At 47.7% G+C, this 14,799-nt stretch overlaps 1 protein-coding gene across 5 annotated transcripts in view; it reads left to right on the top strand.

Moving 5' to 3' along the window:
- Positions 1-13,513, top strand: part of NTRK3 (neurotrophic receptor tyrosine kinase 3) — a 209,968-nt gene extending 196,455 nt beyond the window's left edge. For 4 of the 5 annotated variants that reach the window (XM_086619990.1, XM_086619989.1, XM_086619988.1 and 1 more), the window contains 2 exons: positions 10,223-10,381; positions 13,328-13,513. In XM_086619990.1, the coding sequence (XP_086476116.1) occupies positions 10,223-10,381; positions 13,328-13,513 (345 nt within the window). Of the gene's footprint in view, positions 1-2,044; positions 2,072-8,874; positions 8,884-10,222; positions 10,382-13,327 lie in introns of all 5 variants that reach the window. The other variant, XM_086619987.1, reaches the window with a different exon arrangement.
- The last annotated feature ends 1,286 nt before the right edge of the window (positions 13,514-14,799 follow it).

Below are 14,799 nucleotides of genomic sequence, written 5' to 3'. Positions count from 1 at the left end.
AGCGTCTGGCGGAGCAGAAGGCAGCCAGCCATATCTGCAATGGCCAGTTAGTGCTCGAGGGCTCTAATGGCATCTGGGAACGTGCTTCCTGTGTTAGCGGGCTTGCTTATTTATTTACGCTCCTGGCTAAATAAAGTAGGGAGGAAGAATTTTAACACAATGGTTAAAATGCATGGGACTCCAGCAACTCTGTCCTACTCAAGGGCATCTGGAAAACTTGATAAAGAACGGAGGAAACTTCAATGCACAGAAAGTCTCAGGTGGAAAAACAGAGCAGAGGAGGACGCAACACTTGATTCCTTCAAATTTTCAAATTTAGCTGGTTTTCCAGCAGAATCCTGCAGCCAAACCCCAGCCTCACCTTCTGCACGTGCCACGTTTTTGGCTATCGCTGGGTTTAGTTCTGCCACTTCCCAGCACTGCCGCTGCCCCCCTGTCACAGCTGGGCTCTGACCCGTGTTGTCCCTCTCTTCTCCTGCCCTTGTCCCTCTTTGGCTGCTGTCACCATCTGCAGCCTCTGCTCTACGTGCCACACCACCTTTTGACAGGGATGCTTCAGGCAGGCGTGGGAAGGGCATGTCCAGGGCAACTCCCTCTATTTTAGGTCTCTTAAATTTTCTCCCCTATTTTAAGTCTAACCCTTAGCATCATATATTCAATGTATCTCTACAGTGGCTTAACTGGTGGCAGGGGGGATTGGGGGTTGGGGTTTGCCTCTGCCGTGAAATGCAGCTCTCCGTTCGGCAGTGCCAGAGCTGGCAGAGCTTTCCCACCGGCACTGATGAGTTTAATCACATCATTAGTAGGTGTGACACTGCAGCCTCCGATGATGAGCTCTTTATTTTAACACGGCTTGCAACGTGTTTGTCTGAGATGCCATCTGTGCCTGCGCTGCCTTCATTAGGAGAGAAAGCCTATGCATCTTCTGAGGTTGTTCGATATTTCTGTGATGTTTCCCTGCTGAGAAACCACTGTTCGACTAGAGGGTGAGAGCTCGTACCTGAAGGAAAGCACCTAAAATGCTTGAACAGGCCAAATAAACCCTTCGGAAACGCGCCATTGGGAACCATACTCAATTGGCCTATGGGAAACCGGCTAGAAGGAACGATCCAGCTGTTTTATTGCTGAAAGCTTTTCATCTTGGTAAAGCACCAAGGCCCCATCCTCTAATCTAAGGTACTGTAAGTTTTCAGGAAAGCAAGGAACAGATTTCTATTTTTAAAAGACTTTCTATTTTTTGTACCTCCATACCATGAGTGTGCATAAAAGCCTCTGGGTTGCCTGCCCAGTGTTTAGATACAAAAGATGCTATTAAGATTTTCGGGCACAGATCTGAGCAATTAACTTTCCCCCTTTAAAAAAATCCACACTCAGCTACATATTTCTCTAAATGCTCCTTGATCAACCAACAGGCAGCGTGCTCACAGTGTTTGACTGCGACTTAACAAGATTCACAAAGGACAAACCAGGCAGGAGCTGTCAGATCACGGCCCGGCTGCACGTAAAGGAAGGGACTGCTTCTATAGGGAGTTCCTTGTGTTACACTAAATTTCTGTCTGTATGCTGCCAGGCTTATGCTCAGTGAATCTGACATTAACAAGAAATAGATTTCCAAACATTCTAGCCTAATGAATTTTGAATATTATTATGATTAATGCCAAGGCAGTTGAACTGATTAGCCAGCATCCAGAAGTTAAGTAATGGAGTCGGATCTAAATCACGTATAGTCGTCAGTCAGGGATGGCTCTGGCTGCAGACAAAGATGGAGCACTGTTGGTTATCCAGAGGGGAGTCACTGTCAGGACAGAGAGAGAGGGACGATGGAAGGGGAGATTAAGAGATGCCAATCTGAATGCATATTAGCATAGAGTGGTCGCATATGCAAGTGCTTTATTGGTCCTGTTTCCTAAGATGCATTTCTCAGGCCATTTTGAGACTCTGCTTTTATATCTGTAGGTTAAGATTTATTGGGCAAAATCTTCTTCCTACTTTCTGAAGCCAGAAACTGAGCTGATTTTCATTCTCCGCATCGCCAAAAGAGCAGAATCCTGATGGACGCGTTGCTTGCATCGTGACGGTTTAACTCAGCCTCTATCTGATTAGCTTTTGAGCTATTAAACACTTCTTGTAATATTACCAGCTCTCTGCAAAACGATAATGCAGATCAGTCATGGACAATTTCCGTTGGTACTTGTGGTCTTTGCAGACTGCAGATCCCCTTTGAAGTTGGAACCAGCCAACAGCTGGACTGTTTCATGGATATTGCATGTCTCTGAGTAGGCCTGTCCTAAAAAAGACTATGGTGTGGTACGAGGGTCTCCAGCCTGGTGGAGAGAAACTGGTTAATCCATATGGTTGCTGACAAACAGGCTATCTGACAGCTGTAGCTGGAACAGGTTTAGTGGCCTTCCCAGCCTCTGCTGTTATCTGGGCACTGACCAGAAGAAAAGCATCTTAGTTAGTAGCTTTTGAACAGCCCAGATGTGGTGCCCATGTTGTGGCTGTGGTGCAGAAGACCACAGAGGTCACGACCTGTGTGCACCCCTCTGCACAGCTGCCCAGTGCCAACCCACAGCCAAGCAGTGGGACCCCTGGGAAGGCACTGGGTCTCTCACCAGTGAATCCTTCCCAAGTGCCATCACTGGACCTCCGCTGTCTGAGGTCCTAGTGTGGGGTCTGTTTGTTCTGGGCCACAAGAAGCTTTCAGTAGGTGGCCCAGGGGATTAGGAGCCTGGTCACCTCGTCTTCATCTGGGAAGGCTCTAGCAGCAATCGTTAGGACAGGGGTTTAGGACCTGCCAAGACCTGGTGGTGGCCTCACTGACCTCTTTACTAGGTGCTTTGCAAACTACAGCTGCTCTCCTCCCATGTCTGTCCAGCCAAATGAGGCATGGATGGGGTTTCTCACAGCTCACATCTCGGTGTTGGAGATCATGGCTTTTGGAGCATTTACCTGTATGGAAACGAGAAACTGGCCTTTGTTCCTCTGCAGGCAGGTTGGACAGCCCTTTCCTAGCAGTGGGTGCTGCTGCTTTGAGTTCTGGGAAGAAAAGGGGAGGCGTGAACTGTCGTAAGGAGAGCACCAAATAGATTATTGGCAAACATAATTAAAAATATATGTGCAATTACTCCTCTGTTTCCCTTTTCTTAACCATCCTCTGCATTACCTCTGGCATTTTTAGATGGCAGACAATATAACTGAGAGTGCTCTTGGGTGCTGGCAGCTCTTGGAGCAGCAGTGATTTATCTCAGGCCATTTTGAGGTAGCAGAATTTACCTCTAGCTACAGCCACCCCTCCGCGTCTGCCCCCCCTCATTTGCATAAGTAATTGGCAGCTGGTTAATGGCTCATTAGGAATGCTGAAAACCGTGGGATTAAAATACACTCCGTGGAGCAGAGATGAGGGGAAGGGGGAGAAAGGCCACTGTCCCTGCTTGCAAATTACACTGCTTGATTCAACGTGATTCAGAATTACAGGTCATAAAGCAAGTAGATTGTTAAATGAAGTAAGGAAAAACAATGTCAATGGCAGGCTTTATTTTTAGACTCATGTTTAAACACGGTATGTGCATCTGGGGGGAACAAACAGTCCCTTGCCAAACAGTCCTACTGACAGCAGGAAGGTCTCACCCCCTTCTCAGTTTCGTGTGAACTCTGCCCGGTCAGTCTTTCCTGCTCCTGAGCAAGTCCATCTGGCTCCTTACATCACCTCACGACAGGGACATTTGGTTCCTTTCCTTGTGCTCTCTCTGGGTAAGTCCAATCCTTTTCCCTTTGGCAGCAGGAGACCTGCATCTCCCCTTCTTTGGGCCAGGCTGGGATACCCAGCACAGCTGCACGCAAAGAAGCAGCTACAGGTTGCTTTGTGTGTTCTGTAAATCTCCAAAAACCCCTCTGTGATCCCTTGCAAATTGCTGTGAGGTGTCTTTGGTCACTGGCGTGCAGGGGAGCAGCAGGTCCCATGCTGCGGCACCACCAGCGCCGGCACTGAAGGAGGCGGTTAGGTGCGGAGAGTGAGGATTAGGAGAGGATCAGATCTGTCATTCCCAGAAAGTGGAGTAGACACCTGCGGAGCGCTGCATGGCGAGGACGCGAGAAGTCAAGTGAGTTGAAATGTTTGACAGAAGCTTTTTGGGTTTTGTTGACTGGTTTTAAGCTCCCGTTCAGCACTGGCTGTGACAGCAGGGACCACAAAAGCACAAGACCTGAAGGCAAGGGCAGGGCTGTGCTGAGTTTGCAGTGATGGCTTTTGAATCACTTGGAAAAGGCTCAGCCTGGGGGTGGTAGGGCCACAACGCACGATGCCTTTCGGTCAGGAGAACACCCTGGGGATTTTTAGAGGCCGGGGTAATTCTGGCAGTGGTGCAGGCTCAGATATAGCTAGCACCCTTCTTTCTGGATAAGCTGAAAGGAAATTACAGATAAAATATTTGGGAATTTCAGCCAGTTACAACTTGCACTTAAATTCAGCTTCCTCTGATGTAAACTACTTGGGTACCTAAGAACCTAGTTAAGGTGACAGTTAAAACTATGAAGTCTCAGACAGCCAGTGTTCAGCAAAGCTCAGCTCTGTCTGACATGTTGGAGTTAATCCCTCTGCTTTGCAAAAGGTGCCTGGGAATCTGTCAGGACTCACACAGGCAAAATACTGGTGCATCTGATGGAGAAATGTCTCTCAGTGCTGCTGGATCCAGCACTGAAGGCAGGGAAGGAGTGTCTCCTCCCGGAGACCCAGCCGTGATCACGTACTGCCCTTTCCCTTGCCCCGAGAAGCCACCTTTGCATGCCCCAACCTCATCTGACAAACTTTGACTCACTAAGGCATGATCTACAGCGGTTTTGTTTGTTGTTTGTTTTTCTCCAAGAGCTCAACTTAGCCAAACTGAGAAGCTTTTCCTGCTTCTTGCTTGCATTGCTTTTTTTTGTCCTTGTGTCTTCTCAGGTGACCCAACCACCTGTGGCTCTTATTCATACAAGGCAGTCCAGGACTGCTGAATAACACATCCTGCCCACAGCAGGAATTAATGTGTCCTGATGGAGACATACATCTGGCTGCTAGGGGAAGGTCCAGAGCTAAGTATCTTCCAGGGATCACCCAGCTCCTAGAGCTGAGGTCTAAAGGCCATATGTTCTGGTGGAGCCCAGCCTGGGATAACAGCCAGGTCTGCAATTAAAGTAGATCTCAGGTCATCCCTACCTACAGCAGCAGGAACAAGACAGCAGTCAGAGAATGTGTGTCTTATCACTAGGTCGTGCCGATTGAGTGCTTGAGTGGATTTTCCTGGAGAGAAACGGTGCCAAGGTCTCCACTACTGCTGTGTGATTCTGTACAAATTCCAGCTTCTTGCACACAACAGGGAGGTTCGAATAGTGCTGCACCATACGAACACACCTATGGTTGTTCTTGTGAACAACCAAGGCAGGAGCAGGAGAAGAGCCCCTCTAAAGTACAGCAGGAACAGGAAGAAAGCTGTCAAATGACCTTGGAAAGCAAATGTCAAATAACCAAGGGAAACAAAAGCATTGATTTATTTTCCGTTTTATTTCAAAGTTGAGAAGGAAACTGCAGAAAAAGGAAAATAGGACACAGCCTTGGAGTATGCCAGAGACCAAATTTCTTTCTTAGCTGAGATACACGAAGCAACCTTCAGCTGTGAGCACGGAGGGATGGCTCAGTAGCTTCCCTCCGAATGCCTCTTTGGGCTACAGCCTGGAGCTGGTGTGTGAGCTGGGAGAGGGAAAACAGGGCTGTGCACCAAAAGCTGCCTTTAACGTGTTAGTGTACAGATTCCCATCAGTCCAAAGTTCTCATGAGTGTTTTTCAGCCCTACCCTGGTTTCAGTTTCCATGGTATCTCTGTTAGTGGCCCAAACTGTGAATGTATTGCAGAGTCTTCACTGAACACTACTGATCCACTACCTGCTGCCGTACTGTTGAAGTCATTGGGGATAACATGTCATCTTTCCCTTCCTAATCAGCTGGATGTCATTCAGAAAGCTGGGACAAGGAGAATTTTTCCCCAGACACCAGCTTTCCTTGCTAGCAGGCAAACCTTGAGCCGTATAATACTACTTGTATGTAGCACTTATGTAGCTTTACATCATCAAAGTACTGTACTAGCATTAAGTAATTATCTCTCTCCCTAATGGCCATTAATGCTGGCCTTTCCCTAACCTCCCCCAGCTCACTGAGGTTCATATCTACTACAGCAATAAGCTGCTCAAAGGGAGTGGCTGGTTATCTTGCGAGTCTACAGGCTTGGATGTGTAATGAGGCTTCAGAGCAGAGGCCAGGTGCCCTGGAATATCAGAAACATGTGGCTGTAGACCCAGCCATGCACTTGGGAATATCCATTAGAGAGGGATGGAAACGAGTAGGTGATACTGTGATCTTGAAATGGAGAAAGAAGAAGGAAACTTTGGCTGCTCAGAGGATATGTGCTGATTGCTCTATTTATTACCAGGACAGTACCGCAAACTGAAAGAGCAAAGCAGTCGGAATAACATGTCAGTGTGGGCACGGGGAGTTGATCTAGGGAGAGAAAGTTAGAGAGCTAAAAATGTCAAGCAAAGCTAGACAGTCATGGCAATGGGATAAAGAGGCCAGTCTGCAGGTCTATGAAGCATTAAAATAACAAGGAGAAAGGGCGAGCTTGGCAGCATCATAGGATTTAAAGGGAGGAACAGAAGAGGATGTACTTGTCTTATTTACTTGAAAGCAAATCCCACTTCCAAGTTGTGGAGTGTCTCCAGGGGAGATGTTGCAATGCCACTGTTGGAGGACATATCACCCTCAGGGGCCTTTAGAAGATGAACATCCATGGTGGCTGGGCTCCCGCAACCCTGGCTCCCAAGGGAAATGGAGGAAGGTGGAGTGGGAAGATGACATGACTGTTTTAGAAAAGGCTCAGAAGTAGCATGCTCCTGACAAGCATCAGTCCTGCATGGTCACTAATTTCTGAAACCTGCCAGGCCCAGCTCTGAGCAAACAGGGGCTTGGCTGAAGCAAACTTTCAGCTTCTCTCTAAAGACATGGTAGCAATTCTTTCCGGAGCCAAGGACATGTCGTGTCAACTGGCTTTGCAAAAGAAAAAACCAGCCTGATTTCATAGCATCATTTTGCTTTTAAGCTTTTGGCAACGCCTGGTCCTGTAAAAGAAGTATGCAGCTGTGGGAGTCGCACGCAAGTCTATGCTGGTGTAACACAGATCACAGGCACTACACGTTATGTAAAGGATTTCTGTCACCCTGGGCACACTCTGCTTCCTGTGGCTTCAGTAGCACAATCCCTCTGTGCTCCGCTCTAAATGATTTTGCTACATCAGCAAATAACAGGGTACGGTTGACTGCCGACGAGGGAGACTTGTCTTAGTGTTCACTTACTATACAGCTTCAGAGCAGGGCCTTTTCCTGCCTTCCTGCGTCTGCTTTCTCATCTGTTAAATGGGAATTTTACTCCTAATCAGTCTGCAAAGGGAGCAGTATGGGATAGTCAAAGGTGAGGCTTTAAAATGTAGTAGTCAGCCTCATGTGCTAAGCTAGACATTGAAGTGGTTTTATGGTGCAGTTTAAGTGTTGTCTGTTCTGCTTATAGCTACCTAGTAAGTGCAAGACTTAACGTTTCCTCTCAAAAATGTGACATCTTGTTTGAGATGCAAAGAATACTTCTGGAAAGAATAACTCCTTATCTGTGAGCATAGCTGAGCCATATTTTGGGATCCAGATGTTTCTGGGTGTTGTTTGGAGTTTTTTCCCCCCAAAAAATTAGTTTGATTATTAATTATTACTGGATTAATTTTTAGTACAAGATTTGTCTCACATGACATAGAGGAATGAGAGGAAATCTTTGGCAGTTCGTGGGCTCTACCATATGAGCTAAGCCAAGACTGTGTTGTCACATTCCTGGGACAATCATTGACTGTGTGTCACTTGACTGGCAGTTTTTCACCGGGATGTGTCTAGAGGAGACCAAAGATCTTGACTTTATTTTAGCTTATTGGAAATGAGATGGGACTACTGGCTTCTCTGTTCTGCTTTTAGGTCCAGATTCTCAAGTGGTGTAAATCAGGACCCTCCCATCCAAGCAAAACTGCTGTAAATACTGTTTGTGTAAGCTGAGGACCTGGTTCATAGATTCTGAACTGCTGTCAGACCTGTTCAAAAGGGAGTTAAGTGCTCTCAACATGTAATCTCAAATAATACTGCAAGATTCAGGATACTGGAAATGTAGAGAGCTTTGCAATAAGTAATCACTCTGAGATTGCTCGAAAACTGAAGAGTTAATGCTACTTAAAGGAGAACAAAACAAGCATTAGCACAAACCAGTTTTTGCAACAATCCGGTTTGATGTATGTCCTGTTCTTTCAATAACATTTCCTCAGAGCCCTTCACAAAAAGGGAAAGCAACTTGTAAAAGCTGGGAATGCAGGAAAGAGCTAAAACTGCAGCCAGGGTTTCAAAGGAACAAACAAAGAAAAGCATATTTCCATTTCCATTACGGCAGAACATTCTTGGGAGTTCAGAGCAGCAGGCTGAGAACACGCCAGCCAAGCCTTCTCTAAACAGGAGGTGTGGAGCTGCAACGAGCTTTTTATCTTCATGCATCACAGTCCTAAGCACCTCTGCGCTCAGGAAAGAAAGATGCTTCTGAGACTTTTAAAACTCCTTCCCTCTTTTTGAGGGAGGGTCTATTTCAGAGTTAGAAAACGCGCTGGTTTGCAGACTTCTGAGTACAACGCTGCAAGCCCAAGTCCAAATTCTGTCAAGGGCCAGATGAGTCTGACTCGCACCCTCTGTGCAGAAAGCCTGCTGGGCATCACATCCATTCCACACCACCCCAGCACGCCTCCCCAGCGCTGTCCCTCTTGCTTCCAAGCACTGTGATGTGGCTCCGTACTGCCCCTTCTCCACACTAATTCTACTTTAATCAGGCAAAGAAATCTGTGGGAGCTTGGGAAAACTGGCAGCTCAGAGGAGAGCTTTTGTTTGTACAGGAGACATTTTCATCCAAGCAAGTGCCAACGATCTCATTATTTTGAACATCCGTACGTATGCTGGAAACCCAGATACCAGCTACCTCCTCCCTTGGTCCGTCATAGGACCAGAGAGATTTCTGCCTCTTTGATTCAGTTGCAGCGCTACAAAATTATTAGTGCTTGCTTTTTTGGTGTCCATAATGAGACAAGCGGTCTTCCAAACAGCACCAAAAAAACACTCTTTCTCATCTTCACTAAAACCTCAGACACTTCACCCTCAGCAGAAACGAGTGCTGGAGTCTTGCAGCCATACTGCTTCCAGCACCGGCTGGTCTTATCAATTAGCGATTTCCCCACAGATGGTGCTTCTTATGTGGAAAGACAGAACAGAGAAAATCTTGTCCTGCTCAGAGACACTTGTTTAGAAATCTCTAGTGAATCCGAAGGTAAATCCATCTGCTTTCAAACTGTTTGCACGTATCCTACAAACCTGCTGTGTACCTGCTGGATTCATGTGCCCTAGGGAAGGGTAGACCCTGATGGAGAAAGTGCCTTTCCCTGGCTTGGCATATCCCCATGGGCTCTTCCATTTCCAACCTCTCCAAAGGGGCTGGCTTTCCTGCCTCCAGTAAATGCTGGGCATATCCCTGCCTGTGAGAGCCTGTTCTTTACCAACAGACCGCCTTTTTGCAGTGCGGTCCTGCAGTCATTTACATATTCAAAGCACTCTTTGAAAAGGCCTGTAGCACAGTTTTATGAGCACAAAATCTTTCATGTAATTAGGTGATGTGTAGATGCCTGTGGACGGCTTTCAGAAAACCTCAGCGAAGAGGGACAAACCTCAACGCTGCATTTCTGGCAGGTGCCTCAGAGCACTGAGGCCCTGCAAAACTCAGCACAGTTCTTCGCCGAACACTGTTTCTTGTCTTGCCTTCTGGTTCATCAGACTGGCGGCTGGAGTATGCTTTTGGCATTTTGCTATTTGATTTCTTTACAAGCCCATTTTGGGAGGAGAGGACATCATTTATCTCGTTACATTTCACTCCCAATCCATCATGTTAACCAGGTGGGATTGGTGGGTAAACCCATGGGCGGTCAGGGAGGCAGTAGCCAGCCCAGCTGTTTTGAGCAGCTCCTTGCTGATGTATCTCACAGGGAGACCCTGAGTTTGTCCACATCATGTCAGGGTTGACCTCTTCTGCGGGGCTCTCATTGCTGAGATTTCCTTGTGCTTTTGCCCTCACTCAGGTTGGAGGACACACCATGCTGCCTATCCGCTGGATGCCTCCGGAGAGCATCATGTACAGGAAATTCACAACAGAGAGTGACGTCTGGAGCTTCGGGGTGATCCTCTGGGAGATCTTCACGTATGGGAAGCAGCCCTGGTTTCAACTCTCAAACACAGAGGTATAACGGTGCTGAGACACCTCAGCTGGAAACTGTACTTTTTACCATCTCTCCTTTTCAGATTGCTCGTAAAGCAGCTCGTACACAGACGGTCCCTTCCTTGGCTCTCCTATGGCTTCACCACAGGAGAAGTGTCATTATCTCTGTTTAAGAACTGGGGAAACTGAGGCATGCAGGACTCAAAGGGCTCTGCCAAAGCCATGTACTGGCTCATCCTCAGTCTCTCCTCTCTAAGTTCCTGACGTACGTCCGTAACAGCCACATCGGATAAACCCTTGGGGTGCTGCCAGAACTAAGGATATCGAAATTACTCCTGGGATCTAAGTTATTGTTATGCCCTGCATTTTCTCTACTCTTCTTCTTCTTACTTTATAGTTGAGAGTCTTACTGTAGATTTCAGTTTATGAGGAAGTGTTTGAAGCCTGTTATATAGCATGTGGCACATTTCTATGGGGCTTTTTTCCATAGGGATATGTACTATATATGGTTTGCCCCAGTTCATTGAGGGTGGGACCCAAGGAGCTGGTTCATCCTTGTTGTTTCTTTGAATAGCAAAAGTTGCAGCCCATCAGTTTTGGGCTGTACAGTAAAAATGTTGAGGGAAGGCTGGCTGGGATTAGCAGAGTGTCAAGAGCTCGGGTTTGAGGCACATCAGCAGAAATGCATTGGAAGATTTTTGCTCAGAATAGCAGGGGGTATTATAGAAGAGGAACAAGATGCATTGACATAGCAGTGTGTGGGAACCTTGCACATTTTTATCCTACTGTGTATCTAATGGATTTCAGAAATTTCACCTTTTGTAATGAGAAATGTGCATTTTCTGCTTTCTGGATACAGATCCCTTAATTAAGTGAGTTGCAGAGACGGCAAATCCAAGGTGTTGCTTTACAGCTCTAATACTTGCCCATTCGTGTGCTCAATGGGGCCTGACTGTACATCCCAAAGTAGCACACGCAAACATTTTAGAGACACAAACAATGGAATCGACAGCGACAGAAGTTATTTGTCACGCTGTTTAATGAGCTGCTCTTGCAGTTCCCTGGGACAGTAAATACAAACACACACAAATGAGCACGTGTAGCTCGTACACAGGTGACAGGCATGCTGGAATATGACAGCTCAGCTGCCCTCGTGCTTTCTGCCTCAGTTTCTTTTGCAGGGCAGCAGGACTAAGTAGTCACTCCTAATCTTGAGGGAGGAGGGCTGCCTAAAATCTGCACAGACACAGCTGTATCAGCTTTTCCTACCATCCCTGCAAAACTCTCATCCTTTCCTATTGCTGTATCCACTTATTTCTGAGAGCTGAAGACTTCCATCTCAGACCACACCATCCTGGTGGGAGGGAGCCATGTTAGGTCTCATCTGTTTCATTTTGCATGATTTGTGGAGAGCTGAGCAGAACCTGGGTGACTGCAGAGGACTGACACCTCCACCAGCTCCTGGCTGGTGGGGTGTCAGAGCAAATCTCAGAGGCAGCCCGGCCGCAGCTGCAGAGCCCCGTGGAGAGGCAGGTTAAGTGAGCCTGTGTCAGGCTCCAAGCTGCCAGGACCAGACCGTTGTGCCATCACTGAGCTGGCTGAGCACCGCTGCTGCTGGGTGTGGGTATTATCAAGGCTGGGATGCCCGCCCCATCCTGTGGCATCCGCATGGCCTCGTGCCCCTAGAGTGATTTTAGCAGATTTGTTCAAGGCTGGAAGAGCCCTTGCCTGAGCAGAGGGATAAGCCAGGGCACCACCTCATCTCAAAGCCTCAGCCAGTCCATTAACTTCTGTCTATGCCCTTCCTTTACCCTGGAGAGAAAGGATCCACCACAGGGCTCCTGTGCATGTCCAGGATGTCCTGTCAGAAGACATAACTCACCTCCTCCCATCGGTCACCGCTGCCAGCAGCGTTACGGCGATGCAGGTTTCTCTGCGTGCTTCCTCTTCCTCACCCCACTTTCAGCAGGTCCTAATCTCTCCCCTCCGTATTTATATGCAAACAGCAAAGTGATAAGTATCCATTGAGCTGTGTGGCAGGTGCGTTACTATTCATAAATGATAAATTCTGAACACCCCTTGCTGGGTGGCTTCCCTCAACACACTGCTTGGGATCTGTGTTTATCTGTGGAGCGTGGCAGGTCACTCACTCGCTGCAATGCTGGGACTCATCAATTCCAACCAAGGAGGCCAGACGATAATAGCAGCTCTCTGACAAATCATACCCCCCTTCCCTATGCATCCATTCCTCGGGTGAACAAAATACAGACACTTAGGAGAGTCCTTTCCAATGGCATCCCTCTGAAGAGTCTTTAAGGCTGTCCAAGAGCTCACGTTTCTCTCATTAGCAGCACCGACCTGACCCAGAACAGAGTGTTAGCACTGCAGATATTTTTTCTCCATCACAGATGTGATTTGAGATGAAATTTCATTCTTTCAGCTGCTTTTCTATGTCAAAATGAGGCAAAGCTGCCCTTGGAGATGGAGGTAGGAAAAGATGCTCTGACCTCTTCCTTGTAGAACTCTCCTGGGCTTTGCAGTGGAAAGGACGCTTGATTTTCAGGGGAAAAAAAAAAAAATCATTTCAGCTGTGCAAAATATTACTTTAGTTTGGGGATTTTAAGGCTTTTTTTTCTTCTTCAGCTGACAGGAAGAACTGACATCAAAAATTAAAACTTCATTTCGTTTGCTAGTGACCTCCTGTTTGGAGAGTGCATTGAGATAGGTAGGTGTCAAATGAAGAAGGTTTCTGGGAACTGCAAGACTGCAGCTGGAGACAAACTTTTCACTGTAAAATGATCATTAACAACATACAAGCAGCTGAGCACTGAGGACCTGCAGACCTCTTGGCTTCTCAGCACTCCTGTTCGCTAAATGGCACCACATCAGCCAAGATGTAGCTGGGAGAGGACATCCTCCAGGTACTGCCCAACTGGTGCTCAATGTCTCTTTTCTTTCTTTCTTTCAGGTCATTGAGTGCATTACTCAAGGCCGAGTTTTGGAAAGGCCTCGAGTCTGCCCCAAGGAGGTTTACGACATCATGTTGGGCTGCTGGCAGAGAGAACCTCAGCAACGGCTCAACATCAAGGAGATCTACAAGATCCTTCACGCTCTGGGCAAGGCCACACCAATCTACCTGGACATCCTTGGCTAGCAGTGGCCACTTGTTGAAAGCCCCTGCTCCTTCCTTCCGTCCTTCCTTCCCTCTCCCCCTCCCAAGTCCTTTGCCCCTCAGCTCCCAAGCAAACATCTTCATATAAACTCAAGTGCCTGCTACACATACAACACTGAAAAAAAAAAAACAAAACAAAAAGCAAACCAACAAAAATCCCACAAAACAACAACCTGTAAGGCAGTTTGGCTTATATATATTTATAGATATCTGTCTATATATAACTTCCACACCAATACAGAAAGAAGCTGCTGTTACAGAGAATTATAAGACTTAAAAAAAAAAAAAAGAAACATAAAAGGGAGAAAAAAGTACTTAAAAAGATATATATAATTAAAAAAAAAAAAAAAAAAGAAAGAAAGGAGAAGGTATCTTTCCCCTGAGCAATGAAGCAGTGAATCGTAACCCTGCCGTGAGTATGGTTTGGGCTGCTGGGCAGGGCTCTAGACTGGCTACGGCAGTGATGCCATCCCGGGAAGGAGTCCCGGGAGGAAAGCCTTGCCCTGGTTGTATGATATGCACTGAATGTGTGAAATCAATCCTCCCTTTTCGTCCTTGCCTCCCTCCCTCCTTCCCAGCCCGCAGGTGATGGGCGCAAAGCCAGGGCAGTGCCCCTGGATGAACTCTCTTTTACCAGCCCCTTTCCTCCCTTCCTCCTTCCCTCTCAGCCCTTCCCCATCCCTCTCTGCCTTCCTGCCTTTTTCCTCCCTCCAACATTTCAGGACAATTTTTCTAATTTACTGATTCTTAAATGTATAGACTCAAGGCTTTCAAACACACAGTCAAAAGGATTGTGGCACCTACGGGTAAAACTCACACCGGGAACCAGCCGCCCTCCCGCCGACGGCGAACCGGCCAGACCCACACCTCCCTCCTGCCCCATGGCCAGAGCCGGGAGAGCAGCGGGACAGAAGCGACTGCGCGAGGGAGTCGAGGGGGGGTCCTGGAGACCTGTTCCTGAATCATCCCTACCCCGTTCCGGTGTGCGAGGCAGACGTACCCTTCGCCCAGGGCACCCAGTGCAAGTGGCGACTTTGAGAGGAACAACACCTCCACCCCCACCCCTCCCCACCCTTCACACTCGCTGTGGCCATGGAGTTGTTTCCCACTCCCTCAGCTGTCTGCACCAGGGCCAAATTAGTCCCTGGTGTAAACCCGCAGCAGTCAGGGTCGGATCCGTGCTCCCAACCGGGAGCCTGCCTGCGTCCCGCCCGAGCATGTCTATGGGGTCAGTGTATCCCAGTGCTCTTCCTCCTCATCCTCTTCTC

Source organism: Tauraco erythrolophus, chromosome 14 (assembly GCF_009769465.1).
Source record: "Tauraco erythrolophus isolate bTauEry1 chromosome 14, bTauEry1.pri, whole genome shotgun sequence".
Taxonomy (NCBI): Eukaryota; Metazoa; Chordata; class Aves; order Musophagiformes; family Musophagidae; genus Tauraco; species Tauraco erythrolophus.
This window is presented reverse-complemented; position numbering and strand designations above follow the sequence as displayed.